At 40.4% G+C, this 20,928-nt stretch overlaps 1 protein-coding gene across 5 annotated transcripts in view; it reads right to left on the minus strand.

Annotated features, from left to right (window-relative positions):
* Window positions 1–20,928, minus strand: part of PHF8 (PHD finger protein 8) — a 188,980-nt gene that overhangs the window by 82,583 nt on the left and 85,469 nt on the right. For 3 of the 5 annotated variants that reach the window (XM_071213375.1, XM_071213376.1, XM_071213378.1), the window contains exons 9-16: window positions 18,532–18,619; window positions 18,067–18,173; window positions 15,730–15,821; window positions 13,511–13,600; window positions 9,887–9,990; window positions 1,396–1,574; window positions 1,016–1,101; window positions 317–450 (exon numbers count right to left, since the gene is read on the minus strand). In XM_071213375.1, the coding sequence (XP_071069476.1) occupies window positions 317–450; window positions 1,016–1,101; window positions 1,396–1,574; window positions 9,887–9,990; window positions 13,511–13,600; window positions 15,730–15,821; window positions 18,067–18,173; window positions 18,532–18,619 (880 nt within the window). Of the gene's footprint in view, window positions 1–316; window positions 451–1,015; window positions 1,102–1,395; window positions 1,575–9,886; window positions 9,991–10,735; window positions 11,039–13,510; window positions 13,601–15,729; window positions 15,822–18,066; window positions 18,174–18,531; window positions 18,620–20,928 lie in introns of all 5 variants that reach the window. The other 2 variants (XM_058291465.2, XM_071213377.1) reach the window with 1 other exon arrangement.

Raw genomic sequence — 20,928 nt, forward strand, 5'->3', positions numbered from 1 at the left:
CCTTTTTCTAGCAAGGCCCCCAAAAGGTCCAGTTCTTATCCAAGACACTTTTAGCCCCCCTTCCAACATCCAAAGTGCTCAAAAGTTCTCGAAGTCCTCAGGTTACAAAATGTCTGAACATCGTATCTCTGTCAGATCTTAAGTTCTCAGGATAGGCCTCATGTTTACCTATTTCTTGGAGCCCAAATGCCTGGATAATTCTTTCTTCCTTTAAATGCCTCAACAATTATCTGCTGACTGACTGTTCTAGCCCTTGAAGGGTGGGGGAAAACACTGTCCATTGGCCTGGAAGGAGGAGATCAAAGCCAGTACTCACGTGAGGGCAGCATAGTCAGGTCCCCCCACCTGCCTGCTGGCCTTGAGCAGATCAAGAATTCCACCAGCTCCACTCCCATTCCCAAGCTTGCCTTCGACCCCTTCCACCATGTCCTCATCTGTCGTATAGTCCTCCTGTTAGGGAGAGAGGATATCACCTCTGCTGCCCAGGATTAGTCCAATAAGGCTCCAATACAGGGTTAACAGTTTCACTCCTGATTCTACTACCTTTTGATCACAAAGTACAGGCCACATACAAGGCAGAATATTCATTCTTTTATCTTTTCATTTTAATCTCCATAGCACCTTTGTTAGGCAGGTATTATAACTTCTACTTTACATATAAGAAAACTGAGGGTCAGTGAGGTTAAATAGTTTGTTTAAAGTCACGCAGCTCCAAATCTGATACTCTATCCACTGCATCACACTGCCTTTAATTCTACTCTACATTAAAGGATTTTAAAAATATTTCAACTAAATTGTCATCTTCTAATTGCCTCAAGTCTCTCCACAGACAGCAGGCAAGCAGCATTTAGTGCATGATCTTTCACTTTAATTTAAAATTTTAGGAATTGAATGCATAGAATGTTGCACCCCCTTCCCTCAACCCCCTCACTCACCCTTGCCAACTAGAAGACAATCTACCTTCTGTCTCTGTGACCAGAATAAGGAGGAGGCTCGATACAGAGCAGGATCCTACCTCAATGTCAAACTCAACTTCTCCTGGTTCACGAACTCGATTGGGGTCAGAGCAAGGCTTTGCACGGGGCAACTTCCGGGGAAATTCTAGAAAACAAATGAATGTACTTGTTATGAGGCTAAGATTAGCATCTGAGTCATGTGCCCAGGGGAAAGAAAGTAAGAATGTATTTTTCCTGAAAGTAATGACCAAAGACAACTGGTTTAGAGAGATTAGGGATTAGTTTATGAATAAATCTCTAGAGTAAAGGAAACAACAGAGGTCTACAGAATATGGTAATTTGGGTGTCAACAAGCTCAGACCTAAGGTCTTGGGGCTATCAAGAGGGTCAAAAACAAATGTAAAATGGGTGGGGCAGGAAAGAGAAAACAGAAACACACTTGGTCTTATTATCAGGGTCGCCTTCTCCTTTCCCAATCTCTCATCAATCTGCAGTTCTTCATCTGAATCCAAGTCAAATTCATCCTCCATCACCTGTTCTGCCATCAGCCTAGCCTTGTCTACCTTCTTCGCAACCTTGGCTCGCCGAGACTTGGATAGGCTCTTTATCCTCTTGGTACTAAAGAGAAGGGAATGGGAACATAAAAACAGTCACACTCAATATTATAAAAATGACAATTATCCCCAAATTGATATACAGATTCAATGCAATCTCTATCAAGCTTTTTGGTAGAAATTAGCAAGCTGATCCTAAAATGCATACAGACATGCAAAGGAACTAGCATAGTCAACTGGGAAAAAAAAAGAACAAAGTTGAAGAACTTACACTACTCAATTTCAAAACTTGCTATAAAGCTACAGTAAACAAGACAGTGTGATACCGGTGAAGAATACACATAGAGATCAATGGAACAGAATTGTGAGTTCAGAAAGAAATCCTTAAATTTATGGTCAATTTATTTCTGACAAAAGTGCCAATGCAATTCCATGGGGAAAGGATGATCTTTTCAACAAATGGTGCAGTTCTAGGACAACTGGATATATCTACATGCAAAGAAATGAAAATGAACCCTGATCTCACACCATCTACAAAAAATAACACGAAATGGATCAGAAATCTAATTATAAGTAATAAAACTATAAAAATTCTAGAAAAAAGCATAGGAGACAATCTTTGTGACCTAGGATTAGGTAAAATTCAAAAGTTTTGTGCTTCAAAAGATACCATTAAGAAAATAAAAACACAAGTCACAGGCTGAGAGAAAATATTTGCAAATCATATATCTGGTAAAGGATTTGTACTCAGATGATTTAAAGACCTCTTAAAACTCAATAATAAGACAAACATCCCAATTAAAATGAGAAGATTTCAATAGACATTTCTCCAAAGATAATATGCAACTGGCCAGTGATCACATGAAAAGATGTTCAACATCATCAGTCATTAGGGGAATGCAAATCAAAGCCACAATAAGATATCACTTTACAACCACTAGAATGGCTAAAAAAAAAAAAAGATAATGAAAAGTGTTGGCTAGAAACTCATATATTGCTATTGGGAATGTAAAATGACCCAGACACCTTGGAAAAAAGTTTGTCAGTTTCTTAAAGAGTTAAACATAGTCAGACTCCAGCACCTACAATCTGATTTATTGGACTCACCTCACTCAGCTAAGATGGAGTTGAAGAAGGACAACCACCACAACATGGAGCCTAGAGTGCCTACAACTGAAAGTGAGAGGATTGCATCCAGTATCCATGAGGAATCTGAGCCTCCTCTTGACATAGAGGTGCAATGGACACAACCAATCCAATGTCCACAGAGAAAAGGTGGCATTGGAGTGGGAAAAGTGGACATGGGGGATAATGGGTATGGGGAATGGCAGGAAGAGACGAGATGTGGAGGTGTCTTAGGGACTTGGAGCTGCCCTGGATGGTGCTTCAGGGGCAATCACCAGACATTGTAAATCCTCACAGGGCCCACTGGATGGAATGGGGGAGAGTATGGGCCATGATGTGGACCATTGACCATGAGGTGCAGAGATGCCCAGAGACGTACTTACCAAATGCAATGGATGTGTCATGATGATGGGAATGAGTGTTGCTGGGGGGGGGAGTGGTGGGGTGGGGGTGGTGGGGTTGAAGGGGTCCTCATATATTTTTTTAATGTAATATTTTTACAAAATCAATTTAAAAAAAGAGTTAAACATAGTAACTACTGAATTGTATGCTTTAAGTGGGTAAATTGCACTATATGTGAATTACATCTCAATAATGCTGTTTAAAAGTTAAACATAGAATTACTATATAACCCCAAAATTTTACTTCTAGATGAGAAAAAAAAAACATGAAGACTTGTATGTGAATGTTCAAGGCAACATTAATCATAATCACTAAAAAGTGGAATTAATTCAAATGATCAACTGGTGAATGGATAAACAAAATGTGGTATATCCATGCAATGGAATACTTTCAGTCACATATAGGAGTGAAATACTGAAACTTGCTACAACATGTATGAACCTCAAAATCATTATGTTAAGTAAAAAAAGCCAGGCACAAAAAAGCACATATTGTATAATTCCATTTATTTGAAATGTCCAGGAAAGGCAAATCTACAGAGATGGAAAAGATCAGTGGTTGATAGATCCTGGGAATGAGAATGAGGACTCACTGCAAATGGACAGGAGGAATCATTTGAGAGTGATATAAATGTTCTAAAATTAGATTGTCATGATGTTTGTACAATTCTGGAAATTTACAAAAGTCTTTAATTGTACACTTAAAACAGGTTAATTTTCTCCTGCTGTCTGGTTCGTTGGACTTACCCAGGTCAGCTAACAGGGAGGTAAAGATGGTAAACCACCACCATCAGGGAACTGAGAGTGCCTACAACTCCAAGCAGGAGAATCACATCCATCAACCATGTGGGATCTAAGCTCCCTCTCAATACAGAGGTGGAGTGGACATCACCATCCCATGGTCCACAGGATGGAGGAATAAAATATGAATTAGAATGGACTTACTGGTATTCTACTATAGAACTTTTGTGACTAGTAATGGAAGAAACTGTAGCATTGATGTGGAGACCATGGTCACAGTAGTTGCTGAGGGCAGGGAGAGGGAAGAAGAGATGTGATGTGGAGGCATTTTCGGGACTTGGGGTTGTCCTAAATGATATTGCAGGGACAGATGCTGGACATTATATATCCTGCCATAACCCACTGGATGGACTGGGGAAGAGTGTAAACTACAATGTTAACTATAATCCATATGGTGCAGAAGGGCTCCAAGACATATTCACCAAATGCAATGGATGTGCCACAATGATGAAGGAGGTTGTTGATGTGGGAGGAGTGGGGTGGGGTGTGGGGTGTGGGAACTCTTATATATATATTATTTTATTTTACTTTATTATTTATTTCTCTCCCCTTCCTCACCCCCCCACCACCCCCCGCCCCAGTTGTCTGTTCTCTGTGTCTATTTGCTGCATGTTTTTCTTTGTCTGATTCTGTTGTTGTCAGTGGCATGGGAATCTGTATTTCTTTTTGTTGCATCATCTTGTTGTGTCAGTTCTCTGTGTATACGGCACCATTCCTGGGCAGGCTGCACTTTTTTTTGCACTAGGCGACTCTCCTTATGGGGCACGCTCTTTGTGCGTGGGGCTCCCCTACGGGGGGACACCCCTGCGTGGCACGGCACTCCTTGCACACATCAGCACTGCGCCCGGGCCAGCTCCACATGGGTCAAGGAGGCCCGGGATTTGAACCGCGGACCTCCCATGTGGTAGACGGTGCCCTAACCACTGGGCCAAGTCTGCTTCCCTTATATTTTTTAATGTAACATTTTTTGTGATCTATGTATCTTCAAAAAAATACAATAAATAAAAATAAATGCTAAAAAAACACAGGTTAATTTTGCAATATGTAAATTATACTTGAGCAAAGCTGTTAAAAAAGAGGGGTGTGTGAAAAAAACTCAAAAGGTATTGAAACAATCCCGTTACAGATAGTAGACAATATTAACCATTGTACACCTTAAAAACAGTTAAAAAGAAACAAGTTTTTGGTAACTCAGTATAGTTGATACATTCAACAGTCATTGGACAAATTGGCTTTCGGTGAATTGTCACTTAATTGTGCTGTTTTCTACCTCATAAGGTTACTGAGAGGATTAAAAGAGCTAAAACAGAGCTTGATAGCTGGCAAGTGCTCAATGGTAAATAATCTTAAAATTAAGTTCTCTGGGCCTTAGTTTCCATATTCCTAAAAAGGGGAAAAGAACACTTTATCTTCAGGATTCTCATGAGGACTAAATAATGTATGTAATCAGCTAAAATAGAGTCTGACACAGAGCAGATGCTCAATAAATGGTAGCTATTTATACTTTGATCTTTTAACTTCTGATCATAAAAAAATTCAAACATATACAAAAAATATAAAGCATAATGAACTCCCACATACCTAATCACCCAGCAATTATCAACACATAGCCAGTCTTGTTTCCTCTACACCTCACTCCTTGCAAAATATTGGATTATTTTGAAGAAAAGCCCAGAAATAATGTTGTATCATCTGTAAATATTACTATACTTTGACTCCCTTCATTTACTTACTAGCAGCCTCTGGCAGCTGCAAAAGGTAATAGAAGCAACACAACAAAGATTGGTAGGGGAACAGAAAAATGTTTCACTGTATCTTCAATAGCCATTATGAGCTGGGCCTTCAGCCCTCAATTTTCTCCTCTCCAGAAGACCTACCATGGGTCCTGGACAAAGGCAAATCTCAAAAGCCTCTAATCTTACTCTTTAGTAACTGGCTTCTCAAACCCAAACGATAGCTCTGCTTCTTTCAGTTTTTGCTCTACTCTCATTCCCCTTTCCCTTCTTTTCCAGTCAGATGAACCTATTATATTCTCCATTAGGATCTGAAGAAAACCTTTTCCTAAAATGAGGCTATTAAGGTATCCTTGCTGCTTGTGTTCCTACATTATTTATACTCTGACCTTGGCTCTTAACTGCTACTATTAGGTGTCCTGAGTATCCAGATGATAACCTTCACTGCCTTCCCGACTCTGACTCCCTATATATTTCAGGGTTTCTGATGACCCACTTGTTTTCTGGCCAAATCTATATCATCATTATCATCATCATCATTTTTCAACCTCATTTTTATCTTTTCCTAAAGACATTTATAAGAGCTACTATTTATTAAGCATTTACTATGTGCCATGCCCTATGATAAGCACTTTACATACATTTTCTCATTTAATCCTTCAACACCCCAAGGTAAGTTTTATCTATAAAATAGGTATAATGAGGACACTAATGCTCACATGGGTTAATTTACTTGCCAAAGTCACATAGTTAATATGTATCAGAGCTGTGATTTAAACTCAGGATTGACTGATTCCCAAGCCTGTACTTAAAAAAAAAAAAATATATATATATATATATATATATATATATAGTTTTTTTAAAGACACATAGATCACAAATATGTTACACTAAAAAATATAAGAGGTTCCCATATACCCCACCCCCCACACCCCTACTCCTTCCACATCAACAACCTCTTTCATTATTGTGGTATATTCACTGCATTTGGTGAATACATTTTGGAGCACTGCTGCACCACATGGATTATAGTTTACATTACAGTTTACATTGTAGTTCACAGTGTCCCCCAGTACAGTCAGTGGGTTATATATAATGTCCAGGATCTGTCCCTGCAATATCATTTAGGACAACTCCAAGTCTAGAAAAAGTCCCCACATCACATCTCTTCTTCCCTCTCCCTGTCCTCAGCAACTAATGTGACTACAGTCTCCACATCAATGATACAATGTCTTCTATTGCTAGAGTCACAATAGTTCTATAGTAGTATACCAGTAAGTCCATTCTAATTCATATTTTATTCCTCCATCCTGTGGACCCTGGGATGGTGATGTCCACTCCACCTCTAAATTGAGAGGGGGCTTAGATCCCATATGGTTGATGGATGTGATTCTCCTGCTTGGAAATGTAGGCACTCTAGGTTCCCTGGTGTGGTGGTTGACCATCTTCACCTCCCTGTTAGCTGACCTGGATAAGTCCAACAACCCGGAGAGTAGGAGTTGCAACTCTGCTGAGGCTCAGGGTCCAGCTAGCATATGGCCAGTCCAGAGATTCAAGTCTCCTGAATATACACCAATCTCAGCACCAACCACAGGTTCAGTGACAAAAGAGGCATGTGTAGAAAGGTCACATCTGAGTCCAACTCTATCACAATCAGGAACACAAATTCCAAAGTAGGGCCCACTGACAAGGCCCTGAACTCCAAAGCCATCTGCCATGATCTTAGAACCTGTGTGTCTCCCTAGCCCTCAGGAGCACCAGTACCTGGGGTTATATCTACTTTGGCTATCTCTTGGATCCTGCTGAGATGTGCATAAGTGCAACCCCTCTGATGACGTCCTGAATCACTTTAAAGTCTCTTAGCCATATAAACTCATTTGTCTTTACCATTTCCCCCATTTATTCAAAGGTTTTTTTCTAGTGGCATCACCAGCTGGTGATTGGTAGTAATCCCTCGGCACCAGGGAGGCACATCCCCAGGAGTCATGTCCCATGCTAGGGGGAAGGTAATGTATTTACATGTTGAGTTTGGCTTAGAGAGTGGCCACATTTGAGCAACATGGAGGCTCTCAGGAGGTAAATCTTGGGCACCCTGCAGCTCTAGGCCTAGTTGAAATTTCAGGCACACAGGCTTATAAGCATAAGTCATCAGTATTAAGGGCTCATCATTGGAACATCCTTCTTCACTGGTCTTTGTCCTTGCACTTGGGGGATTGTTGCTTTTCCATTGGGAAATGTGACAGAGCTCCCCTGGCTAGAAACTCAGCACTCCCTCAGTTGTCATTTGTAAAACTCAGCACTCCCTCAGTTGTTGTCTGTAACTCTAACTACTATGAAAATAACCAACAAATATCAGAACATTTTTATATACCCTATATACATGCCCTAGAGAAAAAGATACATAGATTACCCAAAATGCTACATTAAAAAATATAGGAGGGAAGCAGACTTGGCCCAATGAATAGGACATCCGCCTACCACATGGGAGGTCCGCGGTTCAAACCCCGGGCCTCCTTGACCCGTGTAGAGCTGGCCCATGCGCAGTGCTGTTGTGCTCAGGGAGTGCCGTACCATGCAGGGGTGTCCCCCGTGTAGGGGAGCCCCATGCACAGGGGGTGCGCCCCGTAAGGGGCACCGCCCAGCGTGAAAGAAAGTGCAGCCTGCCCGAGAATGGCACCACACACACAGAGAGCTGACACAGCAAGATAATGCAACAAAAAGAAACACAGATTCCCGGTGCTGCTGATAAGGATAGAAGCAGTTACAGAAGAATGCAGCGAATGGACACAGAGAACAGACAACTGGGGGGGGGGGGGGGAGATAAATAAATAAATAAATCTTTAAAAAGAAAAAAAAAATACAGGAGTTTCCCATATGCCCCACTCTGCACATCCCCCACTTTTCGCACATCAACAACTGCTTTCATTAGTGTGGTACATTCACTGCAATTGATGAATACATTTTGGAGTACTGCTACACAGCATGGATTATAGTTTACATTGTAGTGTACACTCTCTCCCAGTCCATTCAGTGGGTTATGGCAGGATATATAATGTCCTGCAACTGTCCCTGCAACATCATTCAGGACAAGTCCAAGTCCCGAAATTTACCCCATATCACACCTCCTTTTCCCTCTCCCTGACTTCAGCAACTCCCATGGCCACTGTCTCCAATCAATTATGTAATTTCTTCCATTGGTAGAGTCACAATAATTCTATAGTGGAATACTAGTATGTCCACTCTAATCCATATTTTATTCCTGTACTTTTTATTGTGGATCACTTTTCTTTTTTTAGAAAGTGTTCTTTTAAAAATTATTTTTTAAGAAGAGTAATAGATGCTCATTGTATAAAATTTAAACACTATTGAAAATTCCCTCTCCCCTCCCCCATCCTACTTTCCAGAGATAATCACTGTTAATAGTTTGGTGTGAGAAGTATGAAATAAATAACAAATATATTTACTTGAATGTTTATAAATATCTCTGGAAGGAAATCATTAACATTGGCTCTCCATGGGGAAGGACACTGGGAACAGGGGCAAGAGTGAGATTTTTCACTTTACACTCTTTCATACGTTTTGAATTTTAAACTTCATAAATTTATTACCTCTTCATACTACTAAAGATAAAGGAAAAGTTCATTATCTATCACTTTTTATACACACATGTGTGCACACATGCCTTTTTAAAAATAAAAATGGAACTACTTTTATATGTTATTTGGCAATCTGATTGTTTCCCTTAAGAATATCTCATACATCTTTCCATGTCAGTAGATATTAAACTGTATAAGAGCTACATGGTATTGTGTTCTATAGATGTACTATAATTTATTTATCTAAACCTTATTGATGAGCATTTGGGTATTTCCAATTACCTATTACAATGACACAAAGAAAATGAACCAGTATTTCTCTTTACACAACTGTGCAAGGATTTCTGTAAAACAAATTCCTAGAAATCAAATTGCAAGGTCAAAGGAATATAAAAAACTATTGTCCTTAATCAGTATCTTATGCTACATCTTATTTTGGACAGTGGTTCTAATCCACTACTTTACTGAAATTTCTAGAATTTATACAACATCTTTCTCAGGAATGCCAATTAGATTTCAGGTCTCTATCCATACCCACCTCCAAACCCATCGTGGTGCTCGGAACGAAAGCAATGCTATCTGATAATATCTGTGTATTTAGCTAAGTACAGCCCCTTCCCTGCCCATGTCCCAGCCCCGGGGTCCTGATTCCATGCCCTCTTTGGTGACATGTTGCCACCAACAGTCCCAGCATCTCTGTGTACTTTCTCCCCATCTCACCTGCCATTAGACATCAATAGGGCCAGTGGGCTCTCATTTCCGTCAAGTTCCAAGTCTGGTGAATCATCATCTGAGTCATTCAAACGGGTACCAGTGATGTTGAACTGCAGAAAGAGGAGCCTCAGTTGTCTCATGTCTGAGACTCCCAAATGAATCAGGATGGCCAGAACCTTCCATTTCACTGGTTAAGCCCATGTCAAATCACCTGAACCAAGGCCTTCTGCTTCTACCCCAAATGATCAGAGCAGCACAAAGTTGAGAATGTATGTCTGACTTAGGGGAAACATCAATTTTGTGAAACATGTTCCCTAAAACAAGTTGGGGAGCATCTTCAAATTCCCATGGAAGGCAGCACAGTCCTGAAGACTGAGAGAGCCCTGGGGGAGGGTTTTCTCAAAGACCTATTCAAGACACCAACCTGATACCCACTCACCATGTTCTCAAATGTCATTCCCCTCCCAGCATTTCATGATTCAGCCCAAGTGTCATGTTTTCTGAAAAGAGCTTCTGACCATCTCCCCTACCCAGACAAAACCAAACCCTCTCTGTCGCAGGATTACACACACACCCTTGATTGTAGCATCCACAATACTTCATTGCACTCATTTGCTTTTACACCTATCTTTTTCACTAGCCTGAAAGCCTCTTGGGGGTTACGTCCATAGCACCTATCACAGTGCCCAGCATAGAACAGGTATCAATAAATGCCTATTAACTGAATGGGACTTGTAGTCAAACACCAGGGGTCCTATGGGAGGTGGGGACAGGACAGGATAGCCTGTCCTTTTGATACCCTGATCTTCCAAGGGACCCAAAAGGGTTGGGCTGAACCCATGGGCCAGCACCCACCTTTGCTTTCTGGGAAGAGCCTGTCTTCTGTGCCTGATGATTGTAAGTGTCCATGAGATTATAGCTCAGTTGGCCAGCAGGCCCCAAAACTGAGCTCTCCTTGCCCTTTTGCTCTGCCTTCTTGAAGAGTTCCTTGGGCTTCAGGCCTTTCTTCTTTGAACCAGTTTTGGAAGGCAGTGACAGCCTGGACATGGATACTGAAGTGGAATGGGCTGGCCTGGTTAAGGGAATGGAGCCGGCTGGGAAGATCCTCTGCAGCCCAAAGATATTGTTCGACTTCCCAACGTTCTGTTGGAAGATGTCCTACAAGAGTGTTAGTACACGAGGGGGTTAGAGCTTACTCAAGGGTTCTCTCTATGTTAATAATAGAGGTTTATCTCTGGCACTGGCTGTGCTGCCATGGAAGTGGCTTAAAGATGCTCCACATATACACATCCCAGCTCTTGCACAATGAGACATCAAGAATTTACTGGGTGGCATTTCTTTATCCAGTCATTTAATGGGTAAGGAGAAGATCAGCAAAGGAAAGACCTAGCCCTACTGCCAAAATTGGAGAGAAAAGACTCTAAGAGTAGCTGACATGATATAGAAAAAAAAAAAGATACTTTAAAAAGAAAAAAAAAAGCCAGCATTTGGGTATGGAGAGCACTGGATTTAATGCTGCTTATGTAAGGGGTATGTATGCCTTTTAAAAATCTCCATCCATGGTAGGTTGAATTATGTGTCTCAACAAAGGACATGCTCTTCAGCTTAATCCATGTTCCTGTGGGTGTGAACCTACTCTAAATATGACCCTTTAAAGATGTATTTGTGGGGAAATCCATAGCCTCCCCCGGCTGCAATTACCTATTCACTACAGTCCATCCCTTGCTCTGTGCTACATATGGTGTGATTCCATTTATATAAAATGTAAACATAATTAAGTTTATAGAGATGGAATTAGATTAGTGGACATGTATGGCAGGGAAAGGATAGAGGATTGGGAGGTGACTGCTAAGGGGTGTGGCGTTTTCTCTCTGGAGTAATAAATGAAAATGCTCTAATATTGAGCACAGTGATGAATGCACAACTCTGTGATTATACCAAAAGCCACTGAATGCATACTTTAGATGGACTGCATGGTATGTGAGTATGTCCCAATAAAATTGCTTTAAAAATTAAAAAGAAAAAGAAAAAAAAGAAAATGTTCAAGTGTTAAACTGTACGGTTCAAACCCTTAGACTACAGGGTTTGAGAGGAGAGAGGTTCTAGTCCTAATTCTGCTACTAGCTAGCTATGTGACCTTGGGAAAGTCATCTGACCACTCTGGAGTTCTGCTTGCTCAGCTGTAAAATGAAAGGATTAGACTAGACAAGCGCTTTTCAAAGATGCTTTGTGACTCCTTTGAGCTTCTCAGGGGAGTCTTGGGGACTGGAGGCAAGTAGAAGGTAGATAAGAGGAACAAGTAGAACTCTTGGCCTTCCATCTTCATCTTAATCAGAACAGGTATGGTTCGATTTGAAATATATATATTGGACTTCTATGTAATACCTCATTTGAAAAAAGGATTCTATTGCTTTAAAACATTTGAAAGCCACTGGACCAGATGTAATCTATGTGTAAGTTCTTTTCCAACCAGCCCTAAGTTCTGTGACTACAAGATTAGTTTGAATGGGAAGAGTCAGGGAAAAGGTGGGCCTTTAATCCCTAAAGAATAAGGGATGGGAATGGAGGGAAATGAGGCAGAAGGTGGACAACATAAGCTATGGTATAGGCAGTGAGACATACTACAAATGGTGAGGCTAGAAGTCCAACTCCCCAGTAGCTCCCTTTGACCACCCTTCAGCATGAATGCATAACCTGGGCACTAAATCGCACTTTACAGCTCATCATAAAGGAAAGTTTATATTCCCTCAAGTCCAACTCTCCTCAGTTACCTCTGCCACTTTACCAGCCCATGCTGAGTTCTCTTTGCTGTAAAGGCTATTAATAATAATGGCTCACATTTAAAAAACTTTTTTTTAAATTAATAGATCACAAGGAAGGCTCACATTTATTGAGTACTTACTCTGCCAGGCACTGTGTGAGGGGCTCTAAGTACATTAGCTCTTAACCATTAAAAAAACTCTTGAAAGGTCTGTGTTATCCCCATTTTACATATGAGGAAACTGAGGCTCTAAAAGGCTTGCAAGTGACAGAGCAAGGACCAGAACCCAAGTTTCTCTGACTCTCTTACCACTACATCTCACTGCCTTATGCTATCTGCTACCTGTTAAAAACATGGCTTTATAATCATCTTCAACCTGAGACACAAGTCATTTTATAAAATGCTGAAAATGATTTAAAATATTAATAAGAACAACTACTACTATGATTACCACCATGAACTACTATCACATTTTATTGAGTACCTACTGTGCACCAGGCACTATGTTTAGTGCTCAATCTACATTAGCTTATTTAATCTTTATAACTATCTGAGTTGGTATAATTAATCCCCATTTAAGAGGTGAGGAAACTGAGGCTCAGAAATGTTAACTTTGCCCAGGGTCCTCTTCTAAACTCTGAGTTCTTTGTGAGCAGGGACTATGTGATTTAGGTATCCTAAGAGCTTAGTCCAATATGTGTCATACTGTACACACATAATAATTATTTCAATGAATGAATGAAGGAGTAAATGAATGAATAGGGCCCTTGGTGGGATCTTCCCAACCCTTCCCTCAGGGCTCTCATGCCTGATCTGCCCACAAGCCTCAAACCCTTCCCAAATATGTCTCTTCCCCTCATGCTTCTTACTTCCACCAGGCGGATCTCCCTAGCCAGATCTTTAATGAGCTGTACGGTCCTCACTGTCTCCGGGATCTCATCCTCGTGGTCTGGCAGAGCCTGTCAAATAAGAGGCATGAGGAACAGACCCAGACATGAATGGACAACTGATTTTTGACAAAGGTACCAAGGCAGTTCAATGGAGAAGGGACAGCTTTTTCAAAGAACTTCAATCCATACCTCACTCCATATATGCATACACAAAATAAACAAAATGAACCTCATATCTAAATGTAAAACCTAAAAGCATTAACCTTCTAGAAAAAGCAGAGGAGAAAATCTTGGGGACCTTGAGTTAGACAAATATTTCTTAGGTAGGAGCATGAACCATAAAAGAAAAACTTGATTGGATTTAATCAAAAATAAAAACTTCTCTTCAAAAATTTCTCTTAAGACAAGGGACAGACCAGGAGAAAATATTGGCAAAGCAAGTAACTGATCAAGAAGTGAGAGGAATTCAGTTGTAGGTTCAGGTTACACTCCTCAAAAAGCCAAGGACCTCAGGGAGATGAATGAGGACAAACCAGCCTCTCCTCTTATGAGGACAGAATTCAGTGCTAGCAGGTACTGCAACAGCAGGGGAGACACTACTAGTTGTCTTTTAATTTGTGTACAATATATTTGAGTAGCTGAGATTTACATTTTTGATGTAAACAGATTCTCAAGGTTTTTCTTGGTAATTTCTTCTACTACTTTCGCTTTACTTTTGTACCCAGAGGAATGATAAAAATTCTTCAGCATTTCCTTCTTGTTTTCCATGGTTGGATTTTTTTTCCTTTCACTTTTAATCCATCTGGAATTTAGTTTGGTGGCTGGGCCAGGTGGCAGGAGGGTGAGAATTCATGTGACCCAATTGGATAACCTTAATGGCTCCCTCCTTCCCATCCAGGGATTCTGAAAAAGTGAGGGAGCAAGTGCCTCCTGTGGAAGTCATTTGTACTTCACAAAAGACCCCCCTCCACAAGAGTGGGTTCCTCACATCTGTGTACTACTCTCCTCTATCTCCCTTTGGCCATGATGTTTAGTGCCATCCCTTGGTTCCTGGGTTCATACTGGCCCAGGGTATGAGTGCTTAGGACCTACCCATCTTCCACCCTCCCTTTTGGTGTTCCTCAGACACAATCACTCTGAAGTTCATTTCATGGGAGGAGGTCAGAGATGAAATTCAAGGTAGCCACACCTGGAGGATGTGGAGAAATACAATCATAGTCTAAGGCCCAGGTATATATGAGCCCCATAAGCAAGGGAAGGTCCAAAACATGAAGCCCTAAGATTATCTGATGGCAAGTCTGACAATAGCAAGTGGGGAGATTGTACAAGTAAAGGCTGCAGCAGCTGAAAGATCTTCTTAAGTCACTGTATGCGGGAGAAGGAGTCTATAAGGAGCAGCCGAAGCTTAGGGTTATATACTATTTTTTTTTTTTTTGCATTTCTTAAAATTGGTTGCTTTTCAAAAATTCAACATTTTGAACAGGTAATCCATTCACATGGTTCAAAAATCAAACAATAGGTATATATTAAAAAGCCTCACTTCCATCCCATACCTGCCATCAGTCCCATCATTCCACCCCTATAGGTAATCACTTTTATTAGTTTCTTATATAGTCCTCCAGATTTTGTCCTTAGGCAAATACAAGCACATACAAATATAATTCTTGTTCTTCCCTTTTCTACATATAAGGCAGTATATAATACATATGGTTCTATACTTTTATTTGATAAATTCTGGACGTTTCCAAATCAGTACATAGAGCTTTCTTAATTCTCTTTTATAGCTCTTTAGTATTCCATTGGATAGATGGATATTGGTACATTTCTAAAAAGTCATTTTGGCAATATGCATCAAGTGTCGTACATATTTTCAAGTACTTTGATTTAGTAATTGCCCTTCCAGGAATCTATCTGGAAGAAACGATCAAGAGATGGGTGACAAAAACTGATGCATACAGTTATTCACTGCAGGATTCTTGGTAACTATCCCCCATCACTCTGTGGTAAGTATGCATTACTTTTTATAATCAGAAAGAAAAGTTTAAAAACATAGTTCAGGGAATCCTAGCTCAGTCCTTCACTCTAACCTCAGAGTCCACAAGCCCCCCTAGTACCTTCTGCTTCCCCAAAGGATCTACCCAAAGCCAATCCCTGAGGAGAAGAGAACTCTGGAGAGTACAGAGGAAAGGGTATATTACTTCTTTCCTTGTCCAGGATCTGAAGGCCAAGTTCAGGGCTTTGCCACCATGGACCAGGTAAGAGGCAGGGTGTCTCCTGTTTTCTCGCAGACCTAAATGGGAAAAGAGGAAGGCAGAGCATCAACAAAGCCATGTAGGTCCCAAAAAACAGAGAGTATCTACAACTGCAAGTAAGACAGTTCCATCCATCTGCTCCATGGGATCTAAACCCCCTCTCAATCAGAAAAAGAGTGGGCATCACCATCCTAAACTCCTCAAGATTGAGAAATGAGCAAACAAAGTGGGAATGCAACTATGGACTAAAGTAGACTTATTATTATTCTAACAATAGAAGAACTTGTAACACTGATATAAAGGCAGTGGCCACCAAAGGTTGTGAGGGGAAGGAGAGGAAAAAACAGACATAACATGGGGCATTTAGGCAACACTGGAGCTGTTCTGAATGGCATTGCAATGACAGATACAGGCCATTATATATTTTGTTAATACATATAAAAATGAGCAGTCCAAAGTGTAAACTAAACTATTAACTATGGTTAGCAGCAATGCTTCAATATTTGTTCATCAACTGAAACAAATGTATCACACTAATCAAAGCTGCTGTTAATGAGGAAAAGTGAGGGAGGGGAAGGGGGAGGGGTATATGGAATCTCCCTACATTTTTGATGCATCATTTATGTAATCTAAAGCTTCTTTAAAAATGAAATTTAAAAAACAACAACCCAAAAAAACCATGCAGGGAAGCGAAGGACTTGTTACCTTTGTCAGGCAATCAGAGAAAATGCTCAGAGTTCTGAGCACAACTCCAGGCCTAGGTTCTTTTAGTAGTGTTCATTTACTAAGTACCTACTATGTGTTGGGCATTTAACATCCATTATCTTATTTAATCCTTACATACCCACCATATCAGCCAATTATTATTATCCTCATTTTATAGTTTGGGAAAAAGAGGCTTAGAGAGGCAAAGAAACATGATTAACTTAGGGCACATATCTAGTGCCAGAGTCAAGATTTAAACCATGTTTATCTAAATCTGAGGTGGGTGTTCCTTCTGGCTTTTGGGTTTCAAAATGAGAATACTCAGTAGGACCACAACTGCTACATACAGATATTGAAGGACCATTAGGTAGAAGAGGAATTAGTTGTCTTCTGGGTTACTACAGGGGGAAGCTATTACAAACAGCCAGAATTAGGCTCGATAAAGGATTTTCTAACTGACCTGAGCTGTGCAGACCAGGTAATAAGCATTTAGTTATCCAGCCTCTGATTGTACACCTAAGTGACAGTCTAAGAGGCAGAATAAGGGAAACGGACTTTGGCCCAGTGGTTAGGGCGTCCGTCTACCATATGGGAGGTCCGCGGTTCAAACCCTGGGCCTCCTCGACCCGTGTGGAGCTGGCCATGTGCAGCGCTGATGCGCGCAAGGAGTGCCGTGCCACGCAAGGGTGTCCCCCGCGTGGGGGAGCCCCACGCGCAAGGAGTGTGCCCGTGAGGAAAGTCGCCCAGCGTGAAAAGAAAGTGCAGCCTGCCCAGGAATGGCGCCACCCACACTTCCTGTGCCGCTGACGACAACAGAAGCGGACAAAGAAACAAAAGCAGACAAAGAAACAAGACGCAACAAATAGACACCAAGAACAGACAACCAGGGGAGGGGGGGAAATTAAATAAATAAATAAATCTTTAAAAAAAAAAAAAAGAGGCAGAATAAGTACTTGAGGTATTGAATATGAGATGACCTTAATGGCCTCCGAGGTTTTTTGTAATTCTGAGATTCTGATTTCTCCCAGCCAAGTTATGAGATCTCATGCCTGAGTGAGGGACCCAGCAAGCTGGCTTCTACCTGCCCTATGACCAGGAACCAACACAGTACCAGAACGGTCAGGACTGGGCCTTTTCCCCATGGGAAGCAAATCAAGGAAACTCTGAGACTATCAGATTGAGGAAATAGGAGTAATTTTACCTGATCCAATTTTCTCAGCCATGCTGGCTCTAAATTATCCTAAATTATGTGGAGTGAATTTATGCTGTCCTAAATTATGTAGAGTGAAAAAGACCAATCTCAAAACATCAAATACAGTATGATTCCATTTATATAACATTATTGAAATGACAAAATTATAGAGACAGAAAACAGTTTAGTGGTTTACAGGAATTAGGGATGGTGCAGGGGGAGGGGATGAATGAGACTATAAAGGAGTAGCACTAGGGAAAACTTTGTGCTGATGGAATAGTCCTGGGTCTTGATTTTAGTGATGATTATGCATGTGCACACACTCGCACACACAAACTCAGGGGAGTGGGGCTAAAAAAAAAAACAGTTGAGAAAGGGTTCTATACCTCGAAAGATGTCCAGGATGTGCTTTCCCACATACCAACATATGGTCTCAAAGTTGGGAAACTTGAAGAGATCTGCTGTGCTAAGCCGCTTCTCAATCTCATAGGCTCTGGAGGAATCAGACATAACAATGGTAATGATAACACGGCTCTTGTTTACTGAGCACCTACTATACATCAAGTAATGTTCTAGATGCTTTGTATCCATTATCACTAATCTCACAACAAGCTAGTAACATCCTTTTTATAGATTAGGAAATGTGAGCTCAAAGGTTATGTGACTTGCCCAAATTCACATAACTATTAAATGAGGAAGAGGTGTTAGTCCTCAGACTGATCATTAGGAACCAGTATCAATTCTTTTCTGATCATCTCCCCTCCTCTGCTGCATTCCTCACTCTAAGGTTGAGCCCAAAGACTCTAGCAGACAGGAGTGGCTAACTTGGTCACCACAGCTTCAGGACTCACTTGAGCTGCATTTCGATATTAAGGCTGTGTAAGAAGTTCCCTCCAAAGGCAAGGCAGTCCACAGGGGTCAGCACAGCATGGATCCATCCTGAAGTGCAACAAGGCAAAATCAGACCATTGGGAAGCAGGTGAAGAGGAGGGAGTGATGAGGTCAGGGAAGGAGGAGACATCCTCTGGACATCTCCACTGCCCACTCGCCTCAACCCCAATTCCTGAGAGCATGGCAGTGACTCAAAACTTTCTAAGTTCTTCCACTATCCCAATACCCATCCTTGCCTGGTCTGCCATCATTTTAACCCTGAAATGAATCAACCTATAGAGTTCACCAACTGCTAACACTTCCCTCTTCTCCATTTAAAAACTGTTGCCTCACTCATTCCTTCTCTTTTCTCTAGGAATGGTATCACCTCCTTGCTCTTCTAGCTCTGCCCAGACAAAACAAAATGATCTTCTGTGCTGGAGAGACCAGTGTTCAAATTCCTCTTCTGCAGTATCTGCTAATTTTAAAGGGTTGGTTGTAAAGCATGTGCCTAGTTGGAACTCAATTATTTCTCTTGCCTTGATCCGGTATCTCCTTGTTGGATCTTCTGAATTGTCTTCTTAAACCTCTCTCATATTCATCGCCTCCTTTCCATCCATCCTACTACTGCCTTGATTCAGACTGCTCATCTCTCACCTAGGCAATCACAACAGTCTCCAATCTGGCTTCTCTATACCATCAGTTCTCAAGGTGTGGTCCAAGGACCTCTCAGGCTCCTTGAGACTTTCTAAAAATATATAAAGTCAAAACTATATGTTCATGATAATACTAAGATGTTATTTCCTGTTTTACTCTCATTCTCTCACAGGTGTACAGTGGAGTTTTTCAGAGGTTACATGAAGTGGTATCACAATAGGTTGAATGTAGAAGCAGATTTGAGGATCTAGCTGTCTTCTATTAACATACAAATTTAAAAGATTAGCAAAAGTTAAAGCATATCATGGTGTTGGTAACTAGCAGTACTATTGTACAGGTATGATGGGTTTAAGGGAAAAGTCTAAGGTCATGTATAATACTAGAAGGAAAGCTAAAAACTATAACAAGGGACTCTATAACATAGTAAACTTCATGTAAAACACAAATACAGGTGATATTGCATATATAAGACTGTTTTTACAAAATATAAACATTAATACAAATATACCAGAGAGAAGGAAAAAGAATTAAAGCTATGTATGGCAGAGAAAGCATAGAGAGGTTGAGAGGTGATGAGTTTTATTTCTATGTTTGCTTTTTATTGTTATTATTATTGGAATAATGGAAGTGCTCTAAGAGTGACTGAAGTGATGAAGGCACAAATATGTGATCATACAAAATACCACTGATTGTACACTTTGGATGGATTTATGCTTTATTGATATGTATCAATAAAATTGATTTAAGAAAAAAATACTATTCTTTTTAATTTTTTGTTTTGAAAATGGTTTTTCATTAAAAATTGTTCTATGAATATGCAATGGGTTTCTTATTGTTATTTCTCATTGAATTATTAAAGAAATATTTGTAAATGTTCTCAGTTTTCACCTATAATATGGTAAATATTGATAAATATAAACCATATAAATAAAAGCTCTTTGGGGTCCTCAAAATTTTTTTTCATCTTTATAAACTGATTTATATTTACATTTTATATAAATGGAATCATACAATATGTTACACAATATATTTAGTTCATAGTAACGCAATCATACCATATTTGTACTTTTGTGTCTAGCTTGCTTCACTCAACACAATGCCCTCCAGGTTCATCCATGTTGTCATATGATTTACAACTTCTTTTCTTTTTACACCTGCATAATATTCCATCATGTGAATATACCACAGTTAATCCATTCAATGTCTGATGGATACCTAGGTTGTTTCCAACTTTAAGTAATTGTGAATAATGCCGCTATGAACACAGACATGCAGATGTCTATTTATGTTCCTGCTCTCAGTTCTTCTGGGTATATACACAGCAATGGTATTGCAGGGTCATGAGGCAAATCTATATTCAACATCTTTAGGAAATGCCCAACAGTCCTCCACAGTGGCTGTACAATTCTACATTCCCACCAACAGTAAATAAGTGTTCCTCTATCTCCACTTCCTCTCCAACATTTGTAGTTCTGCTTTTTTAATAGTGACCATACTGATAGATGTGAAATGATATCTCATTGTAGTTTTTTTAGCCCCTAACTTGTGGCTTTTTGTGTGCTGTCTGCTCTCTGTGTATCCACTGTGTGTTCTTCTGTCTGTATTTATTTTATTTATTTCTCCTCCCCGCCTTGCGGCTTGCTTGCTGTCTGCTCTCTGTGTCCATTTCTGGTGTGCTCTTCTGCATTGTTTTTGCTTATTTCCCTTTTTGTTGTGTCACC

Source organism: Dasypus novemcinctus, chromosome X (assembly GCF_030445035.2).
Source record: "Dasypus novemcinctus isolate mDasNov1 chromosome X, mDasNov1.1.hap2, whole genome shotgun sequence".
Lineage (NCBI taxonomy): Eukaryota > Metazoa > Chordata > Mammalia > Cingulata > Dasypodidae > Dasypus > Dasypus novemcinctus.